This window comes from Grus americana, chromosome 1 (assembly GCF_028858705.1).
Source record: "Grus americana isolate bGruAme1 chromosome 1, bGruAme1.mat, whole genome shotgun sequence".
NCBI classification, from domain to species: Eukaryota; Metazoa; Chordata; class Aves; order Gruiformes; family Gruidae; genus Grus; species Grus americana.
Genome location: NC_072852.1, coordinates 114,504,736 through 114,526,633, shown reverse-complemented (window position 1 = coordinate 114,526,633; position 21,898 = coordinate 114,504,736). Strand labels below are relative to the sequence as shown.

The 21,898-nt window shown below is 39.9% G+C and overlaps 1 protein-coding gene across 1 annotated transcript in view; it reads left to right on the top strand.

Annotated features, from left to right (window-relative positions):
• ADAMTS5 (ADAM metallopeptidase with thrombospondin type 1 motif 5) overlaps positions 1 to 16,036 on the top strand; it is a 44,958-nt gene extending 28,922 nt beyond the window's left edge. Inside the window, exons 4-8 of the mRNA XM_054841118.1 lie at positions 4,372 to 4,655; positions 6,338 to 6,521; positions 6,962 to 7,137; positions 7,993 to 8,168; positions 11,683 to 16,036. Of these exons, the coding sequence (XP_054697093.1) occupies positions 4,372 to 4,655; positions 6,338 to 6,521; positions 6,962 to 7,137; positions 7,993 to 8,168; positions 11,683 to 12,256 (1,394 nt within the window). The 3' untranslated portion in view covers positions 12,257 to 16,036. The remainder of the gene's footprint in view (positions 1 to 4,371; positions 4,656 to 6,337; positions 6,522 to 6,961; positions 7,138 to 7,992; positions 8,169 to 11,682) is intronic.
• Positions 16,037 to 21,898: the final 5,862 nt, after the last annotated feature.

The window sequence follows — 21,898 nt, the reverse complement described above, 5'->3', positions numbered from 1 at the left end:
CATGTAGTCTCAAAGAGTTATCGATGTGATGAAATAATTCACAGAAAATTTGAACCTCTTGTCATAGTGGTCCACAGTCCTCTGGGAATTATTTTTATTACTGATGCTATTGGTGTGATTTCAAATACACCATGTTTAGGGAATCCCTTTTCTTGACAGATCAGGCCTTCAGAGACCTTTTCTGTGTAACAGTCTTCCTTTTCTGTTGAAGTTTATCACTTTTCAGTTATTTCTTTTAAATCAAAGATTTGTCATAACATAAACACTATCTATGAAGTAAAAATGAAAGTCAATGATTTAAATTGCAGTTTCTTCAAATTATTGTACTGAAAGGACATGCATTATTTTAGGAAGGGAACTTCTTCTGGTTTTAGTTTCTTCTAGCCAGTGAATAAATCAATAACTCCCTAATTCCCATTTGTAATGTACAGTGAGTGCACCAGAAACCACAGGGTCATAGTAGAGCATGACACTGCTTTGGGCTGATAATAAAACAGTACAAACGTGCCATATTTCCGTGCTTCCTTCAGAAAAAGCATGTGTCTGCCTTTTGGGTTGCTCATTTTTTTTCCTTAGCTGGGGCAGATGTACTGTTATGTAGTTGCAGTGTTTTCCCTCCCTTTTTGTTTTCAAGAAGGTGCTCCTCTGCAGTCTTTCCATAGAAAAAAGAAAATCCTCTCTCTCTCAAGAATTCTCTCTCTCAAGTGCTGCTAGGCAGAGGAGAAAAACCGTAACCATTCAGGTGTAAATTTGAGCAGTGCTGCAGGAAATGTAGATGAGGAAAGCAGAAGATAGCAGCTGGAATGAAAGAATAAAAATATTCATATGCCAGGCTTTCTTTTAGGATGTTTGTGACGAGATTTTGCAGAGTCACAGGACGCTTATGTGGGGAAACACTGAACAAGAGGAGACTCTTCCATTCTCTGATAGGCAGCATAAGCAGTTTGCACTAGACTTTTGTTCTGAACGGGCATGAGCTTATGAATTGTGCTTTGTGAAAAACAGGGCATGGCAGCATTGGTGTGGGGAAATAAATAAAGCACTTCATCTGCTGCTCCTTACGGCTCAGCATAATGAAATGTGAATGAAGTCCAGAAGTTTGGATCTGTGAACAGTATTCTACTACAAAAGAACAGTCAATGTCTTATTAAAGCTTTAAGTAAGTTTCCCATATAGATTTAATGTTCACTCTGTACTGCTGTAACCACAAGCATCAGAGTCTTGAGTCTGTAATTCCTTAACATCACTTTATCAAGTACTGGTGTTCCTATTTTCTAAATTTGGAAAGCGATGTTGGGGAGCGAACTCATCTTATAAAATGTGGGTATTTACTATGTAGGTAGCTACTCCTAAACTGAGTATTTAAGTTCCCATCGTAGCGCAGAGGAGTGTAATCAATGGCATCAATGGTTTGACTGATCTCATGAGTTGCATTAGTGGTGCTGAATTACACCATAAACTCGTTTGCCTGAGTAGTGAAACATCTGACAGCTGACTGAATTGCAGACACCAGCATTACATACAGATAAAGTCAGCTAAATAAATCCCAATATAAATGTCTTGTCCAAGGTCAACCAGGAGGTCTGGGGAGGATCAAGGTGCTGATTCCCTGTCTCCTGAGGCCCACTCTGAGAACTATAAACATCATCGTCATCATATCACCATTTGTTTTACACTCATGAGATGACCCCAGACAGCAGTTTGACATTTAGGAAGAAAAGGCTCAGTAAGTGTCCAGAAGACAGTGCCATTTGTTTCCATCTGCTTTTAGCCAACCCTTTCCTAAGGTACTAATTGCCTTTATTGTCATGCCAACCACTAGGCTGTGGCATGATTGCGTGCCATTTATTATGTTTAGTCAGAGTGCTCCGTGCTCTGTGCAACCTGAAAGAAGGACTATTTCTACTTTAATTAATTTATATCCTGGTTATCTGCTTCCTGCAGAGATCTTATTCTGCTTTTTTTTCCCAAGATATATTGCACATAACATTGAGGAGAGATAATGAGATGGCTCAGTTAACACTGTCTTCAGACAACAATGGTACTTTATGCCAGGGCACACAAATGTCCTTTGGTACTCAGGACAAAAATGGGAATAGCAGTATATACATGCTCTATATATTGCAATGTAATGTAGTGTATTGAAGCCCTCTCTGCCCTCTCAACCAGGGGAACCAGGGCAAACCATTGTCCAACTTCTTAACTCGGTCTTTTCCAACCATTACAAGTAGGAGGTTGGACCAGCTTGTGGTGAAAACACCCACACTTCATTGCAACCCAGCTCAACATCTATAAATGTAGAGATTTAATTTTTTTCCTGTGGGGAAGCCTTAGGGACCTTTCCTATCTTCAGTGCTGAATTTATTGTGTGAGACAGCTGTCACACCTGGATTTATAGACATTATACATGTTTCCTCAGAGCAATATCAGTTGAGGAGAACTTTGGATCTCATTCCTCTGTATTCTGAAGGGGAAAAAAAGCCATATTTGCCATGTAAGCTTGTGGAACCTGTTTGTTATTCACATGTGAAAGATAGTCAAACTGGTGTTAGCTAAAGTGATTGACAAATCACGTGTATGCAAGGATGTGACTTTTTTTTTTCTTTTTTCTCATGTCAGTCATGGTAGAACTCAGTGATGTGCAGCAGTGTCTGTCATGGCAAAATTATGTGTTATTGCAATGTTTTAAAATACTGAATAACGGTTGCACTTGGGAGTTGGATAAACACTGCGGTATATATATAATAGTAGTGTATACCACTAAATGTTGACATGCTAGTGCCTTCCCATCACTGCCCTAACACTGTACTAGCTTCCTGCCTCATCACAAGGTATATGAAGTAGGACTTCTGCTATTCTTTGCTTTTACAGAGTGTATTTTTGACAGCAACTTTTGCCAATTATATCCTTTTCAGAAACCCCAGAAAAAAAAAATCTGTGCTTCCTCACTCTTCACCATGACTTTAATATTTTACACCACAACAGGCTTTGAATGCTAGAGTACTTTTAATTATCTTTATCTTATGGCACTCAGTTCATCGGTTAGCATTGGCACACCTTGTCTTCATTAAAAAAGTCAGCGTAATCCAGATTAAAGATAAGGCTAGGGTAAATCAGGGTCAGCAAAGGACAGATGGAACAAGTTTCACAAGACAGAGAGTTTTTGGGTAGTAAGTGGTGATGCAGAAAGAATTCTTGGCTGATTTCGCTAATTGGCCTTAGTCTTTAGAGGAGGAAAAGAACAGTTGCAGTAACTGTGTGTTCTAGAGGGAAAACACAAGCCATTGCAAGATGAGGTATTTGGTTTGTTTAAATTCATTGCCATCGCTTGACATTCTATCCCATTTTTGTGTAAATAGTGAGGATTTTATAGATAGCCTTTTTTCACCCATGATCCAACTGAAGAACACTGGTGTAGGTTCCAAAGTGAGGTAAATTGTGGTGAGTTATTTTGGCCAAGGATAAATGAAGCTTGCCCAGACCACATATCCCTTTCATGAAGTGTAAAAGAGGTTACACTGAATAAATAGTTCTGCATGTCAACGAGTAAGTTTTTCGATAGTAGAAAAAAAGCTATCAGTAGATCTTCTAGGACCTAAATGTGAATTCTCATTTTTAGAGTGTGCCAGAGAAATCTTGACCTCTGTAATATATCTCAAAACATGTATTCAATTCTTTATGCTATTTTTTTCTATTCTTTCTGTTATTTATGTATTTTTGTATAAAATGGATAGCCCTCTTCAAACTAATTCCAGAAGCAGCAGCAGCCAAGTATCATTCCTTACAAGGAAAGCCCAGTCCAGATTTATCGCCAACATTAGTTTTGATATGCAGCTTATACATTTCCTTTGATCTGTTGGGGAGTTTTTTTGGGTTGTGGGTTTTTTTTTTTTCTTTTAAGTGCCTCATTGGCTATAAGTCTGGTTTTTGTGATTTTTCTGGCATCCCTTTAGAGGCTTTGCCATTTCTAAGATTCTATCTCAAAATTCAAATGACAACTTTGCATACTTTGCCATGAGTCTTGATCATTCCTTAAAACACAAATTGATAAATAGAGTGGAATGTGTTCAGAGTGAATTCAAATGAAGGAAACCAGGACGAAAGGTTAAAGGGACCTGAGTAAAACTCATTTACACCCTCAGACTGGAAACAGACAGCTCAACACCTGGTGTGCTGCTCAGTGAGAACACAGTTACAGTAGTATGACCTTGTTCAAAAGCTGATGACACCTCAGAGAGCCTTTCTGTTCATGTCAGCATCCTTTGAATGAGATTCACTGTCATTATCGGTCTGCCTAACTTGACTGACAGGTTTGCAGCACTGCAGAGAAAACGAGGAAATGAGTAGTAACAGATTGGTGTGCTCTTTTAGGTAACTGTTTACTGGACCAACCGAGAAAGCAGATCATGGGCCCTGAGGAGCTACCGGGACAAACCTACGATGCCATTCGTCAGTGCAAACTGGCGTTTGGGCCCGAATACACAGTGTGCCCCGGTATGGATGTGTGCTCTCGCCTCTGGTGTGCAGTTGTGCGCCAAGGTCAGATGGTTTGTCTGACTAAGAAGCTTCCTGCTGTGGAGGGAACACCATGTGGAAAAGGGAGGATCTGCCTCCAGGGAAAATGTGTTGACAAAACCAAGAAGAAATACTACTCAGTAAGTTACCAGCTGTGACTCTAGGGAATTCCAGAAGGCGTGATCCTCAAAGGCGCTGATTTGTGTGGGAGAGAAAGGGACTTTATGGAAGTCAAATTGAAAGCTGCCTTATGTTTTAGCATGTAATTGGAGTGTTACTGGTGAGGGATATAGTAAAAATGCTGCTGAGCTTCAGGAAGCATGTTTTCTTCTTGAAATATGAAAGCCTTCATTCCTGAAAAACTGGGAGCATCCCTTCAGATGTGCCCATTTAGTAAGTCAGATCTCAGGACGTATGGACAGATTGTCAAGGACCCATTCATAGCTTCCTGACTTCTTGGCAATGGACTGCAAGATAAATCTGTAAATTGATTTTACAGCCCTTATCCAAAAGGTCCCAGGACCCTAACTCTAGTGAAGAGAAAGATCAATGAAGTTCATCCAGAACATAATGTCTGGAGCCAAAAAGTTCATACCTCCAGTGACAGTTTCTCCTCTGTCAGCTTTATACATCTGAAGAGTCCCTGCGCTCTTGAGAGCTGTCAACTGCACAGTTCAGATACTTCTAAATTTACTGGGTAAACAGTAGCACCACCCCTTCTCTTATAGCCACAGGAGAGGCACGGACTTGTAGAGCTTTGTGAAGATATTTACAAACTATAAGAGTCATTCAAATAAAGCTACAGCCCTTGTAACACCCTTTTTCATAGAATTATATAGTTCTTCATGCAACACTGGTAAGTTGTCGCAATACTCTTCTTAGGGAGCCAAATTAGGAGAGTTGCTGACATCACTTGTCACTAATTAAGAATCACAATAATTGCATTTAATTAATCATAGATTAGCCTTATGAATGTATCCTGGCAGCTGAATCCCCTGGAGCTAGAATAAGGTAGCCTATTGGTGAGAATAGTAAAAAAAAATGAGCAGCACATGAGACTATGGACACTATTTCTGGTGCATGTGTGTCTTCCATGAAACAGGCTGAAGCTGGTCGCACAGAGCAAGGCCTAGTATTGCCTTTGCATGCACAGTGCCAAATGAGATGTCATCAATGTGCAGATAAAAGACAGAAATTAACTCTGCTGGGAGAAAGTCCCCAGTAGAGGGACTTGTTAAGAGCTGGATGCAGTAGTCCAGGTGGGGTCTCATGAGAGACAGGCTGAGAGGGTTGAGCTTGTTCAGCCTGGAGGAGAGAAGGCTCTGGGGAGAGCTTACAGCCTTCCAGTGCCTGGAACTGGCGAACTAAAGGAAAGCTGGAGAGGGACTGGTTACAAGGGCATGGAGTGATAGAACAAGGGGTAATGGCTTTAAGCTGAAGGAGGGCAGATTTAGATTAGATATTAGGAAGAAATTCTTTACTGTGAGGGTGATGAGGCACTGGAACAGGTTACCCAGAGAAGCTGTGGATGTGTTCAAGGCCAGGTTGGATGGGGCTTTGGGCAACCTGGTCTAGTGGAGGGTGTCCCTGCCCATGGCAGGGGGGTTGGAACTAGATGATCTTTGAAGTCCCTTGGGTTCCAACCCAAACCATTCTGTGATTCTGTCATTCTATGAAGAGGCTGCTAAGGCCTTTTATCCCTGATTAAAATGACCAAGAAATCACCTTCAATTGAGGAAAACATTAGCAGTGTCTTTGAGATATAGCACCTTTATTCACATGTGGATGATGTCCTTACCTCCCACTATTCCACATATTTCAGGCTTCAAGCCATGGTAACTGGGGGTCCTGGGGACCTTGGGGACAGTGCTCTCGTACCTGTGGCGGTGGAGTTCAGTTTGCTTATCGTCATTGCAATAACCCAGCTCCTAGAAACAACGGCCGGTACTGCACCGGCAAGAGGGCCATCTACCGCTCCTGCAACGTCGCACCCTGCCCAGCAAATGGTAAGTGCCTTCATGCTCCAGCCTCTGTGTTCATAGATAGCAAATATTGAACATCTAGTGTGAAAGGAAACAACAAAGGTCCATTGTGGTTCCTCCAAAATGTATTTACCAAGGCAAGACATTCATCATTATTAATACAATAGCGTAATTCTTCCCCTACCCTGACCACATACAGAAAGGACGCTTGAGTGAAAAGAAATTTCAGTCCTGGAAAATGAACCACAATGCAAAATGTAGTGCTTTAATGCTTTTTATGTCATGGGAAGATTTCCAAGCTAAAACAGTTGAAGGATTTGAAAGCCAGTTCTAAGTAAAGATGTGAAATGGTGTATCTTTAAAATTATGTTAGAAAGAAATTGGAATAATAGATGGGCATAATGATATTTACAGCATGGTAGCATGGTCTGAAATAGTCACTAATAATGTGAATAATTCTACAGCTAAATCTTTTCGACAAGAGCAGTGTGAAGCAAGAAATGGCTATCAGTCTGATGCAAAGGGTGTCAAGACATTTGTTGAATGGGTACCCAAGTATGCTGGAGTACTTCCCGGAGACGTTTGCAAGCTCACCTGCCGAGCCAAAGGAACAGGCTATTACGTGGTATTTTCTCAGAAGGTAATGGCATCTCCAGTCATGATTTCATGCTCCAGTTTAGAAATGTCCTGTATCTTAGAAATCTTTCCCTACAGCAAGGGAAAAGAAGTTAATCGTACGATTAAAAGATTTAATTGTGTAATTCAATTTAGTGGTTTGATCTACTGGTTATACACTAGGACCAGAATTGGCCTCTAAAAATGAGTTAAGTTTTTCCACATCTCAGTACGTGCATTCATGACAAGTATGGGCCTCTTAGTGCGCTCCGTACTAGTTTCTTTTCGGTAGTGGATAAAGGGCTTTCTTCCTGGAGAGTCATGTGTCATTCTGGGGTTTTCTGGAGGAGAAAGAGTACTGTGAGTAAAAGAATGTGTTTTACCCTGAATTATATTAAGGGGGTCCAGAGTAACTGTTATGGAGCCAATTAATATAGAATAATTAGCCAATTAGTATAGATGTGACTTGCAGTCAGGTCGTTAGATCAGATGCAATTCGAACGGAAATGTCTCCTATGCTTACACTTGCAGTTTTCTGCCTCTAAATGTTATGAAGGTAACAATTAGATGCAGATAGCTCAAATGCAAGGTTATCTACAAGTACTGTTATTGTTATTAATAGTAAGCTGTGAGATCCTCCTTAAAGCCAGGGTCATTCTAGTGTCTTATGGTGGAGTTATCTGTCATTGCTTTCAGCCCTTTGCTAAACTTCATCTGCTTTTGTGCTGGGAACGTCAGAGAAACTCAGTCTGGGCTGTCAGGGTAGGCACTCTGTTCTGTGTGGGTGACATAAATAAGTAGCTGGGTTTTGCCAGTCAGATTCACAAAAGCAAATCTTTTTTACATGGTAGTTTTAACTAACAGTCATTTGATTGCCTAGGTAACTGATGGTACTGAATGTCGACCGTACAGTAATTCAGTCTGCGTCAGGGGAAAATGCATCCGAACTGGTTGTGATGGGATCATCGGTTCAAAGCTCCAGTATGACAAATGTGGGGTGTGTGGAGGAGACAATTCCAGCTGCACAAAAGTCATGGGAACCTTTACCAAAAAGAGGTATTGATCTTCAGTATTAGTAAATGTATCTTGTTCTGCAAATAGTAACTCTGCTATCTGCTTGCTTGCTTTCTGTCTCTAAACACAATTTACTTTCATATGAAGACTGAGGAAAAAAGTACATTGCCTGCCCTTTATGGCACTTTCCAGATGGTTACAGCTGGCCTCTTAACAATACCCTGAAACTGGCAAATAATGAACTGGCAAAACACTGTACCCAGTCCGTTTCTGATACAAAGTGCCGGTGATACAGGTGAGCACCCAGTAATAGGAAGTTTGCCAAGAATAAGGCGTAGCATCTTGCTCTATCTGCTACTCTTGCTGGTCAGACGGCTTGTGGTTTCTAGAGGAGAGAGAAAAGGTAAGAGAGGAGTGAATCAGAAAGTTGTTGGGGTCACAATAACCTGGATGTATCCGAAACTGTGTTTCCCAGAGGATGCTGGGTTAGCAAGTAGACGCTGAGAACGTGTTTCATCTCAGCTGCCTTTGAATGACAATGAGGACATCCCACCTGATTTAGTGACACGGATTCCTTGTGTAGTTGGTGGAGAGAAGCAGACAGCATTAGAGCACATCTGTAAAAGTCTTCCTTAATAGCTGAGGGGGATTATACCCTAAAAATACCTTTTCACGCTGCTGACTATACGTGCAGCTTAGATGACTAGATGAGATGTCAGAAGTAAACGTGGGCTTAAACATGGCATTTGCTATATCCCTTCATGTCCATTGGCATAATATCGATCTCCAGATGGATTATTTTAAAGTCAAAATATTTATAGCAGTTATCCATAAGACATTTTTCTGTCAGAGTTCAGCTTTTAACTGTAACAAAACTTAATACAAGTAAAATAAAAGGAACTGCCCCATGGTTTTCCCTGACCGTGTTGAGGGCAGCAGTAAGCTTTGTACTGAGATACCAACGTCAAGTAAGTCTGCCTTCTCTCTGAACTCTTGTTTTCCTCCCTCTTCAATTCTTAAGATTCATAAAAAAATGAGGATTTTTAATTATCATTTATATAGATTCCAACGTCTTAAAGGACTGCTGTAGTGATCTACTCTTAGAAACTTTCAGTTTACAATTTCTGCTCAGTGTCTGTGACCGCATTAGTGTACCATCTTTAAAATGCACATAAACTTGATTTTGTTTTATATCTTCCAAATTCTTACATAGCATATTGAAAGCTACCAGAAGTTGAAATCTGACTCCTGAAATGACCTTTTATTTCTATACATTTTCAATATACTGATTAATAGCAGTCAAAAATGACTTTAAGAGTGAATTTAACCTAAAAATAAACATAACTAATCTTCTTCCTGGTAAACCAATGATTATTTACCTAAAGAGGCCAAAACACCTCTGCCAAAAAGAATTACTTTCCATCCAAATTAGTAATTATAGAAACCAAATCTTTTCCAGTTTGTAAATATTGAAATGTCTGGGATGTCTGAATGAAGAAGACAGCGTGAGATATACTTCATATGATTCAGTGATGATCCTTGTGCTGGAATCCAGGCTCCAGCAAAAATGTTAAAGGGACTCCATGAATTTCAGTGAGGCCAGATTTGTAGCATAGATACGCTTGAAAATGGAGAGATTCTATTATAATTATTCCTATGAAGTTACCATCTTACTCCTCAAATCATGCCTTTAACTGAAATGAGACTGGTCAGAGAGTAAAATATTAATTCAACCTCCATGCATTCAAAAAGTTGCGCCATTTAGAAAGAAATAGTCAACTTGTAAGTAACAAGTATGTTCCAACTTGATTTTGATTGAATTTTGGAGTGACAAGGATTTTTTTTTAGTGGAAATACTGTTTGACACAATTCCTTTATGCGAGTAATTGACTTTAAAATAAACCTCTCATTAAAATAGTGAAATCTTAATTGTCTGGTTTTACATGTGAAAGGGCGGTGGCTGTAGTAAAATTATCTTTTCTCCACTGAAAAATAGCAGCTCCTGTGTTGCTGTCCATTATAAACCAAACTGTACATTAAACATACAGGGAAGCTATTAAACGTACAAGGAGAAACTAGTACTTCCCATTGCAGACAATTGCCATAACAACATTTGTTTGTACTTTTTTCTTTTAAAGTAGTCAAAACATAATCTTCTGGAAAACATGGTTCCTAAGAAATTTTTAAAAGGCTGTAAAGCCAAGTTGTCAGAAGTTAGGAAAGAGGAGGATTAAGGCTGCATGTGATTTCTTTGTGCACGTGGAGTGTTACAGTTCTTTGTGCAAACAACTTGAATTCTGCAGCATTGCTTTTAGTTTTTGAACAAATGATTTTGTAACTTTAATAACATGTTTTAACAGAGTTATTTTGGCAACCGTTATGTAAAAATATTTATGCAGTGCTGTAGAGCAGAGTCTCCCCCAACCTGTTTTTTGCACCATATTCCTTCAGCTTTACGGAGGTGCTAAATCAATAGAGTTTTAGTCGTTGTCTCGTAACTGCTGGAAATAGCAGTGGAATAGTACAAGTGTTTAATCTGTAGTCTGTGCAGTCTCTGCTCATGCAGCCAAAAATTCTTGAAATTAGCAGTCTGCTCTTTAAACAATCCCAAAGGAGACCCTTTCGCTTTTATATATTTTTAATATATTTTTTCATTCCTTTTTTTCTGGAAGTTTCAGCACTAAATTTTTCAGATATGAGGTACTTGCATAATGGTTTTGTCACAGGTTTAGAAATCAAAATACACGTCTCCAAAGTCCAGCTGGTAGCTTATAGCTATGTATAGTCTTTAGATTTTTTTCTATGTATCAGTAAAGTTAAAATAAATAACATACTTGAGATAGGGATAAGTTCCAGCACAATTGCAGGTTTTGAACGCTTGGCACTTTTGGTAGAAGAGTTAAATATCTTTTTCTAAATCTGAGTCAAGATACTTCGTAAGTAGCAACAGACAGAACTCTGTGATGGTACAAATTAAACATTTGGGCACACCTCATATTAGACACTTGACGATTAATCTTCGGCTTTATGAATTTCAAAGTAAACAAATTTTTTCTCAGTGATCAAGAGTATTTTTAAATGTTCCCAAGGTACCTCTACCCAGCTGTTACTCTGCTCATGCTTTCCTTAATCATCATTATAGCAAAGACAGCAAGAAACAGCTGTAACCAATGCATATCTCATTATCTTTCCTTGGCAGGCAAAGCGTGCATTGTATTTCATATCTCCCACCCTTTGCTGAAATATATAAGCTATCTGTTATTGTTCATTCCTCTTGTATCTGACTCACGTAAAATCGTTACTAAAGCTAAAGATTAAGCAATTTGAAATAAGCGCAGTAGAAATTTCTTCAAGCATATAAAGAACAATACAATAGACAAACAGTGGAACCTGCTTAAATTAATCTTAGATGAGCCTCATGCCAGATGGATTCAGGGCCTGAACTAAAATGAAGCAAGATGTGTCATGCCAGTGACTTCATTAGGCACTGTTGCAGCAAGACTTGAGGCTTATTTCGGGCTAGCTACTGAATGCTCTTTTTTTTGCCTTCATTCAGCAAGGGCTACACCGATGTAGTGAAAATCCCAGAAGGGGCGACCCACATCAAAGTTCGGCAGTTCAAGCCTAAGGACCAGAGCAGATTCACTGCCTACCTAGCCCTGAAAAAGAAAAACGGTGAGTACCTTGTCAATGGAAAATATATGATCTCCACTTCAGAAACAATCATTGACATCAACGGGACTGTCATGAACTACAGCGGCTGGAGTCACAAAGATGATTTCTTGCACGCAATGGGACACTCTGCCACAAAAGAGGTTCTTATTGTACAGATCCTTGCGACTGATCCAACTCAACCAGTGGACGTCCGCTATAGTTTCTTCGTGCCAAAGAAGCAAGGGCAAATGACTAACTCTGTCACCAGCAGTGGCGGCGGCAGCAGCAAAGTAACTCCACAGCTCACACAACCCCGCTGGGTTACGGGGCCGTGGCTTTCTTGTTCTCGAACATGCGACACAGGGTGGCACACCAGGACTGTCCAGTGCAAAGACGGGCATGGAAAATTAGCTAAGGGATGTCTTCTCTCTCAGAGACCGTCAGCATTTAAACAGTGCTTGTTGAAAAAGTGTTAACCTGTGGTTGCGATCTTCTTTAAAAGAGGTTTGATTAAGCCATTGTTGACATACTGGTATTAGGTCTGCCCAGACAGAGAGAAGCAAAGGCTTCAATGTACTTGCATACAGTCTCAAATTATGGGCAGAATCTGCCTATTTGGACCAAATGAAGATGTGCACTGCTTTAAATAATAGTAGGGTGATCATAATATGTCAAAAAAACAAAGCATTAAAGTTGTTATAAGCCCTCTGTGTCTGCAAAAATATAAAATAAAATAATGCAAAAGAAGAAAAACTAGTGAATGGAGGATCCTGGGATATTTGAAGGTTACAGAATCATCTCCCCTTTTTCACCTACCTCTAATACAGTATGTCCTTAGAAAACATCACGTGTACCCATGATACCACAGTAGCTTATTTTATACTGTTTTGTAAATATCTTTCATTTGGTACGTCACTTTATATCACTTGGTTCTATTAAAAAATCAAAAGACAAACTGCATAAGCAAAGTGATTGACCAAAGTATATCTGCAGCCCTTGTGGACTCGGTCCGTTCTTCAGAAAGGGCTGCAGATGTTTTACTGGAAAATGACGAGCTTGCTGCTGGTTTTAAAAAGTAATATCTTTTGGTTTTGACAAAAGGAAACGTTTTCACGCTAGGAATTTCCTGACAGCAGATCATTATTCTATGACAAATACTGTGTTTCCACCCAGAAATTCTCAGGAGCATTGCAGCAGCTTGCAGAGCAGGGATCCCCACATGTGCATTGCTCAATACCAGCACCATTAGCGAGTCCTCACCATGTGTATGTCAGACACGCACAGAAGGAGGATTTGGCTGCTAGAAGGAATTTGTGTACACTTTCCTTGTAAACCTTCCACTAGTTCCAGCTGTGTCACAGCTTGGGGTCCTTGTTGTCGATGAACAATAGCTGCTAGCTTCTTCCTTCCATAAAACAAAGGCATACTGTATTTTGTAGAAAGTCGTTAGAGAACCAAAAATTACAGGTAAGATAATCAAGTGTCTTCTAACTCAGATATTCTGAGGCTGTGTTCAACTGCTTTCTCTGTTGTTTTCTCTATGGCTTCCACCTTGAATCTAACAATGTGTAATATACCTACACCTTTTGAAGAGGCTATAAAGGTCAAAAAACACAGCAAGCAGTTAATATTTTATCACTGTTTTGTCCATCATGTCTAACTCTGGTATTCATCTTACCAGCAAAAGTTTGTAACTATTTGTCTTTTTCGATTGTTTTGTGTGTGTGTGTTTGGGTTTTTTTAAAGCTATAGAAGGCATTCACGTTTTGTATATCTACCACGTTTGGGAGGAAGAGGGGTCACTAGCAAGTCAATCCACATCAGGATGTGGAGGACTTGCCCAATATCAATAAGACTGTTTCCACAGTACAGGCAGTAGCTGGTAATAATTTTCATTGGCAGCAACTTCTGAATCCCCTTATTGTCTGGTAGAAGTTCTGTGACCGGGGATGGGCATTTCACCTTCTGCAGGTAACGGGTGGAGGCCTGACAGTAACCCCATTAAAATGGCTTCCTTTTATATCAGCAGGCTTTGAATTAAGCCCTAGAAAAACAGGTACCGAAAGAAATGGTTATAATATGCTCATGAAAATAGAATCCCATCTGCCTTTTATTCCTTCATTCATCCACACAGGAGAGTACAAGGCTGCAGGAGGATTTTCAGACAAGCCTCACAGCTGTAAGTCAGTGGTACCCGAGCACCAAAATACCCCGGGCTCTTCTGAAAATCCCAATCATGAAATCAGTTGAGAAAACTTGTTGTTATGTGTAGCAAGAACGGCAGGTCTTGCTCCAGGCTGACACAAACATGTTTTTGCAACCGTGGCATGTTTGTATGAACTCTAAGAAAGCATGTGATGATTTCAAAACAGCATAGAATTGCTACATCTACAAGTATGAAACCTGGAAAAGGATCTATTTTTGTACCCGGTTCTAAATAAACAGTAATAGGGGCAGGGCCTCCTCCTCTGTCAAAGTGAATTACCAAAGAATGTTACTAGTCATCCTCCGCTTTCAAGAATGGTGTGGCCACCTCATTAGGAGTAGTCCCATGCAAAACTGTGGATCTTGAGGAAAATTCCCCACTTAATCTCTGATCCCACCCTAAGAACCAAGATCAAGGCTCTGAATATTTGCAGAGTTCTGGAAAATTAAGATTTATGCCTTCTGTACCTATTAACATAAGATCGCTTTGAAGTGTCTTATTTTCCTTTCAAGTAATCTAATTTTTATACTTATATATGTATTACACATCTTCTAGAACCTCTCAAAAAAGTTCATAACAAATAGAAACCATCATGAGAGGAAAACTAAGGAGATTTAATGTGTCTCAGTGTAGACTTAACATTTGTCTCAGCATACAGCTGCTGTATTAAGTGGCATTTGTTTTTCCTGTGTTTTATCATAACAGAGACAGAATGTGCAAGTATTTGTGTTTGCATCATAGTGATAATTTATTATATGTACAACAGGATGAGTACAGCTTTTGGATGCTATTCAGGCTCCAGAAGAGTAATACCATACGCGGGTAAAAATTTAAAGCTTCCTTAGATCAAGAGTATCTTTTTTCATGAAAAAGTTTATTTATAAAAAAAGAAAGAAATATGAGAACAAACCACTATAGTGATTTTTTCCCTTTTCACCGGCGTAGTAATGAAGCAAATTAGCATGAGCAAAAAGCAGCTGCCTTTGTCTGGTGAGAGGGCAAAGGGGACAGACCAAGGATGCAACCCTAAAAGTGTAAGATAAACTAGGTCAGCCTGCTCTAGTTAACACTTGCTTTTTAGCTGTTCTTTGTAAACAGACTCCAATTCCAAACCTTGCTTTTGTCAGTCGTAGCTATTTCATGTAACTGGTGGATGAAACATTGGTGCAAGGTATGTGACTTTGTCATTTCAACTTCTGTTCTCAACTAAATGCCTTGCCACTCACACTGTCGTGTCATTGTTTACATTACTACCGAGTGTTGCCAAACATAAAATGCATCTAGGGGATAGAAACCCTGAGTATTGCTCTTTGCATAGACAGAAACAATCCTCAGTGTTAAATTCACTGCTGACTATTTGGGACACATCTCCAGTGCCCTTAGGTGGAGTTGGACCCCTCAGCATCGGTGGGTTTTAGAGCATCTGCTTCTCAAATAAGACATTCTCACTAGGAAGAAGCCTATCATCTTTGGTCTGACTGTATACAAGAAATTAAATTTAGCTGCCTTCCTGTGGAAACAGTTTTATCGCAAGGGGGAGAGGGAATAGTCTTGTGGATTAATCACAATTGTAAAAAAAAAAAAAGCAACACAGCACTGAAAAAAATAAAATAATTTATTGTTTTTACAACTGGTATGTGAATGGATGTAATGAATTTATTTATTCTTATTTAACAGAAATACCAATTGTGCAAATTCTATATTTAATATGTTTTGCTATCGTCTCTGTCTCTCTCTTTCTCGCTCTCTTTTAATTTATGCTTCAAATTTGTTTTGAAAGTACGCCTTGTGAGTTTACATAATGTATGGCACTGGTTATTTTTTTGTATGTTTTTATTTAGAAAGCTTTCTGCATGAAACAGGAGTATATGTGTATACATGTGTGCACACTGTATAGATGTATATTCTTTTTCTGCTACCATCTTTTTCTTAGAGAAGTTGTCGACCTTTAATTTTGTGACACCTCATGCTCAAAGCTCCTTGTTACACTTCACTTCTAAAATCTCTCGACTAGCAAGTCACAAAGGTCTGTGGACCAAAAAAATAAAAAGCCCTGCCAGCTCCTAAAGAAGTCGGACAACAGACTTGCTTTGCACAGGCGCGTGCAATGCACGCTGCGTGCCTCAGTGATTTACCACCGAGGCTGGTAGGAGTCTTGCCCTTTGCTTCAATGGGAGCAAGTTCAGGCTTGTAGCGAGTGAGAGTCCTCTGCATGTGAATGAAGTTTCTCTGGGTTGTCAGGGTGGCAAGTGAGTCTTCTCTCCTGCAGCTTCTTATGTTTAAGTGAAAACACTACAGAGAAGCTCGTGTGCCTCTTTGAAAATATAGCTGAAAATGTATGACTCAGTTTATGAAGACTGAACCATTAAAACTACTTTTTCAGTCTTTCTACCATTTATATACATATATTAGTATGTATATATGGCTATAAAAAATCAAAAGTCCTATTTGGAAGGCTTTGCAATGTTTTACTTCATTGTGTTCTAGCTCTTTGCACCACATCAGGCAAAGTTAGAGGCAAAAAAGCCAGCAAAGCATGCATTCCCAGTGTTTCCCTGAAAATAACAGTATCTGTGTGCTTCCACTTTTCATCCAGTCCAACTACTGCTGAACTCAAGGGAACTTGTATTGGGTCCGGCGTAAGGGAAAAAATGCAAACAAACCTACAGCTTTTCTACAGTCAGTTTCTTTGACAGCACAGATGACTTCTGTAGCCACTTCACCGTAAGGGCAGTACTACAGACTGCAAATAACCTATTTCAAACTGTTGACAGTTACCTTGCTTACCGGTGCCCACATTCACGCAGGTTAAATTCCAGCTCGGCCTGTCTGCCCGGTGTCTGCTGCCATCCGGGCGCTCCCGAGGACCCAGAGCCAGCCACCGGGCTTTAGATTAATTTGTGATGGCCAGTGGGCGATGCTTCCTCGCTTAAGACCCACTCCAAAATGCCAGGGAATGACTATGAGCCTTGACTTTGGTGGTCTTTAGGGCAGGCTTTAAATGGGATTTGTAAGGGTGAAACCCCAGTAATTGCAGGTTTTCAGCAACACATTTAGGTGAATTCCTCCTCGTGCTAATGGACGCTGTGCTGCTCTTTGTCACTGAGGAAGACGGAGCCTATGGCAAGAGCCAAAATTAGATTCTGTGAGCATGGGTTGCAATTTTCAGAAAAAAAGTTGCCCGTTTGGAGAGGTTTGTTTCTTTTTTTTTTTTTTTTTAATAAAGTAATTTATAGAGTTGCCAGAGCGCATCATTGCATTCATACTTGTCATTGGTAACATTTTGAAGAGGGTTTTTTACTGTGGGTACACTGATACTAGCTTGTATAGTAAAGCTAGTTCAATATTCTTGTTTTGAATAACGTTGCAAATGCAGATCTTTCTGGTTTATTGTGTGTACCGGTAATGACACTTAACATAAGAGAAATTATTAGGTCCTCAGCTGGCACCACAAAATGTAGCTTCGGGGTTTAGAAGATGTTATTACAAGTGCAAGTTTTCAGTGATAGCGTACAAAATTTGAAACGCCCCAAGTCTTCCAGGTGAGTGGTGTAAGAACTTCTCCCCAGATGCACCATACCAAACTTCTTGATACTGTCTTGCTGCTCCGCACACTGTCGAAAACAAAACTCATGGTGTGGTTTGCCCTGAAAGTTGTCTCTAGAGATTCACGGTCACTGTAAGGACACTAAAATCATTTCCACATACATCAGCGTTGCATAGGCCGTGTTGAAACACATACGTGGGCACATGTAGAACTTAACCGTGGCTAAATGCAAATGCATGGGTTTTGTGCGTGTATGTGTATACTTGTGTATATATAAACACATATGTATGTACACAAATGAGTATTTGGGTCTCCATTACTCCCACTCAGAGGGCAAAATAGCTACACTGGTTTTAGTTCTATCTGTGTAAATTCAGAGTAACTTCATTACATCATTTGGCTTTGCAGGAGCTGCTTCAGACTTATACCACTTTAAGTGACAGCATAATTTGTCTTTTATAGGAACTGGTTTACACAATTTATCATATGAACTGTGAAACTTTCAGATACTTTATCATATGAAACACACTCACTGACAGTCAAGCATATATGCATTGTTAAAATACCATTGGATACAGGAAATAATGTACTGAATTCAAGTAAGTTGGAGACAGTGTATACTCCTGTATAGCAATAAATCCATTTAATTTCTATTGCCAGGTCATCTGCCTAACATCAGATAAGATAAAACAAGAGAGGTACTGTGGGGAAGACTAAAGGGAAAGCACAACGTTTGGTTTTGCTTAGTTTATTTCATGTGCCTCTTTATACACTCCATGGTTGTCAGCATATTCTTTGTGCATTGCAGATAACTTGGCTGAAATACCAGTACCCCTTGAAAAACCGAGATGTGTCGCAAAACTTTTTTTTCATCCTAGTATGTGTCTAATCAAAGAGAGTTAACATTTTTAGAGCACTACTATGTCAGCCAGTTTACATCATAAATAATATGTTATGCAAATTATAAATTCATTTGAACTGAATTGTACAAGGTCTACACTGTACTATGACACATTGAAGGCCAATATTTTGTTTTGTAAACTATTACATATGTATAATTTACCAGTTGTAATCTAAAAACATTTGATTCTGTGATTTCAGTAAAAGTAATAAATATAAACTGTATCATAGGTCCAAAATATTTGTTCTATATGGTATATTTGTGGGCTGCTGTTTGCCATTTGTGCCCCACTAGAGACAGACAAGCAGAAGGAGATCGAGCTGATCCCTACAGTAAGGCATAAATATTCTTTCTATGTGTAAATCACTTTAGTTGTGGTGGGGTGGAGTTGTGTCAAAGTGGCTTTGTGAGTCATGAAATGTAACCGGGCAGCGCAGAAAGGGGCTTTTGGTGCCCTTCCAGAGCCCCAAAGTTCCTATTTGCTGCAGCTCGGAGAGGTGGTGTATACCAGCGATCTCCTGAGCTCCCCAAAGCCCCCATGAAATCCATGGGACCTGTCCAAAAGTAATGTCCTGAAGAATTAGTGGATTAAGATATTCAGAGTGAGATTCATAATTAGCAATATAAACAAATCTTAAGAGTCGTAAAAGCCTGCCAGAAGGGGCAACGGCAGCGTACGGTGTGCACAGAAGTGGTGGTACAGCGTGTGTCAAAGGAAAGATAAGAGCAGTAATTATAGAGGATCAGGCTGGTTAGACAGAGTTGTATACTGCTCCCGTTCAAGTCTGGCTCTTCAGATGCGGTATTACCAAGATTTACTTTTCTAATAGAACCGTATTATTATGCATTATAATTCAATTTTCATGCTGATTTCTTGCTTATCCTTTCTCATTCCACAACACTAAGCTGGAGTTTTTATTGTTCCCGAAAACAATGCTTTCTTTCCAAAAGTGAAAGCAAATTCATCCTGTCTGAATCTTACCCCGTGTGCATGTCTAATCTATTGATTGCTGGCATTTTTATGAATTTTAGATTTTACCTTTTTTCTTAATGTGGAGGTTTTCCTCCATTTTGTTTTACAAATTGTAAATGAAAATTATTCTTATTTACAGAAACAATTTATATATGCCTAGGAATTGCTTTTCTTCCTAGGTTGTTCAAACAATGGCAGAGAAGCTTTACAGAGCTGCCAGTACCTAAAGAGAAGCCCAAAGTCTTCAGAAAATTTATCTAATAGTCTATTACACTACATATAAATCTCCTTGAGCCACATTACAAGTGAGCTGTCTTGCCACTGCTTGGTACGGTATATGTCTGTATATAAATATGCACAATATTGCATATTTGTAATATTACTATTACATAGTCTATATAAAGATGTTTCAGAAAATCTTGCTTATACTTTTACACTAGATGGTTATAAGGCTGGTCGCTGCCCAGCAGAAAGAATACAGTGGTCAACATGAGTGAAGGGTGCAGTGCAAAACCTGTGCTAGAAGGCAGCTTGACCATTTACCTGCCTAAAGGGTTTAGGGAGATGAGTCATCTGCTACGCCCGTCAGTAAAAATTGACTAACGGGTTTTCATCCCTCCCTGCATCTGTCCTCAGCCAGGATGCTGGGGCAGAGCAAAACCTCCACTCGCCCCTTGTCTCCTCCTGCCCACCTGCAGGTAGAACTAGCAGACATGCAAACTATGCTACAGCTTTGTCCTCTACTTGTAGGTATCTTGTGTCTCTTAGAGAACTCCAGAGGTGTGACCACCTCAGAGACACTTCAGTACCTCCTCTGTATTTTTTTGTCTGCATAGCAAGCTGCAGTGTCACTGAGTGATTATGGCAGGTCCTATCTTCACAAAATTCCATTTTTATTTCCCATTTTAAAGTTTGCAGTAGCTCAGAGAGCGCCGTTACTGGGAACGGAAATCCATTCATACACAAATCAGATAGAGCAGAGACAGCAGTATAGACTTTCTCAAATGTCCAACGCTGTCATAATCCCATTACTGTGCAGGGACTGTTCTGTATCAGGAAGATGAACTCATTCTCTCTTAATGTATTTTCCATCTCTTCATAATGTGACATTTCACCTCTTCAGAAACTATACATAATTACATGTGAGGAGAGAGACTTCTATTCTCAAGACTCTGAACTTGTAGACCCAAATCTCATTTTTAGGTGGGGATGCAAGATGGATGCGATTCAATTTCAATCCTCTAGCCAAATTGATCCTTTAAAAAAAACCCACAAAGTTTTGGAAAGCTCAGAATATATCCAATAATTAAACTAGAAAATGTTCACGTCTTTCCACATTGCTTAGACCGTTACCTCACTTTCCTTATGCTGTGCTCTGCGAAGTCTAAAGTAATAAATTCATCATACTTAGACCACTCAGCATTCTAAGCTGACCCAAAGAGAGGGTTGAAGAGAAAGTGTGTGGGAAAAATAATTTAACAAAAGCCAAGGAAAAAATATTATTTTCCATGCTTGCAGGACCAGGGGGGCGATCTCTTTGTTTTTCCTTGATTATTCTGGGAAAGTATGTCTAAGTGAAAGGGCATGGACAAGCGGCTGCTCAAGAATGCTTTGGTGTAGCAATCATGTGCAACCCAAGGATGAGCTTATTCAAACGGCCATTGTGGCCATTGCCACCATAGTCTCACTGCTCTGAGTGTCACTAAACAAGTAAGTAAGACAGGATAGTCGGATGAAATTCTGGAGAATGCATGTGCATTTAGGTATGGGGGAGAGAGGGGTGCTTCAGAAGGCAATGTTGTTGCAGATGTAATTGCAGATGTGTTGCATTCTGTAATCTTTATCAGTTTTAATGCATTTTGCCACAGGAAGCTTGTAAGCATTTTTTTTGCCTACCTGTAATTTGGTTCACTGGTGGGTCTTTATTTTATTTCTTCCATCTATTGCTCTGCTTCTGTAAGACTTTACCTAAAGGACCCGAATCTGTAGAATTAAAGCCAAAACCTCCTGCACGTCTCGAACTGCATAAGCCTGACTTCTGCTAGACTCATGTTTGTAGCAATGCTTCCCGGTGAGTCGTGACTGCTGCCAGGAGAAGAGGAGGGCCGGGGGGCGAGCCCGGCATGAGAGTCATTGACTCTCAGACTGTCTCAAGGGGTGAAGCCAGCTGAACTTTCAGATCCTGCGTATGTGTAAGGACATGCCTATCTCTAGCTCATCTGAGTGCTTCGCACAGGTGTGCATCAGAAATTAATTCTTTTTATAGCACCAGCTCTGCTAGTTGCCTTTTCCCCTTCCCTTGCACATTTGTGGTGTTATTTTGAGAGAGTGCATTCAAAATGGATTTTACATTTTTTTGCTCTGGAGGCACTGAGACCTTGCAGAAAAAAATGCTCAAATTGCCCTCGACTGGCACTCCAGCAGAGAGGCCCGCTGGAAACCGAGCCCATGCAGCCATAGAGCCATGAAGGTACCACTGAGAAACATCTGC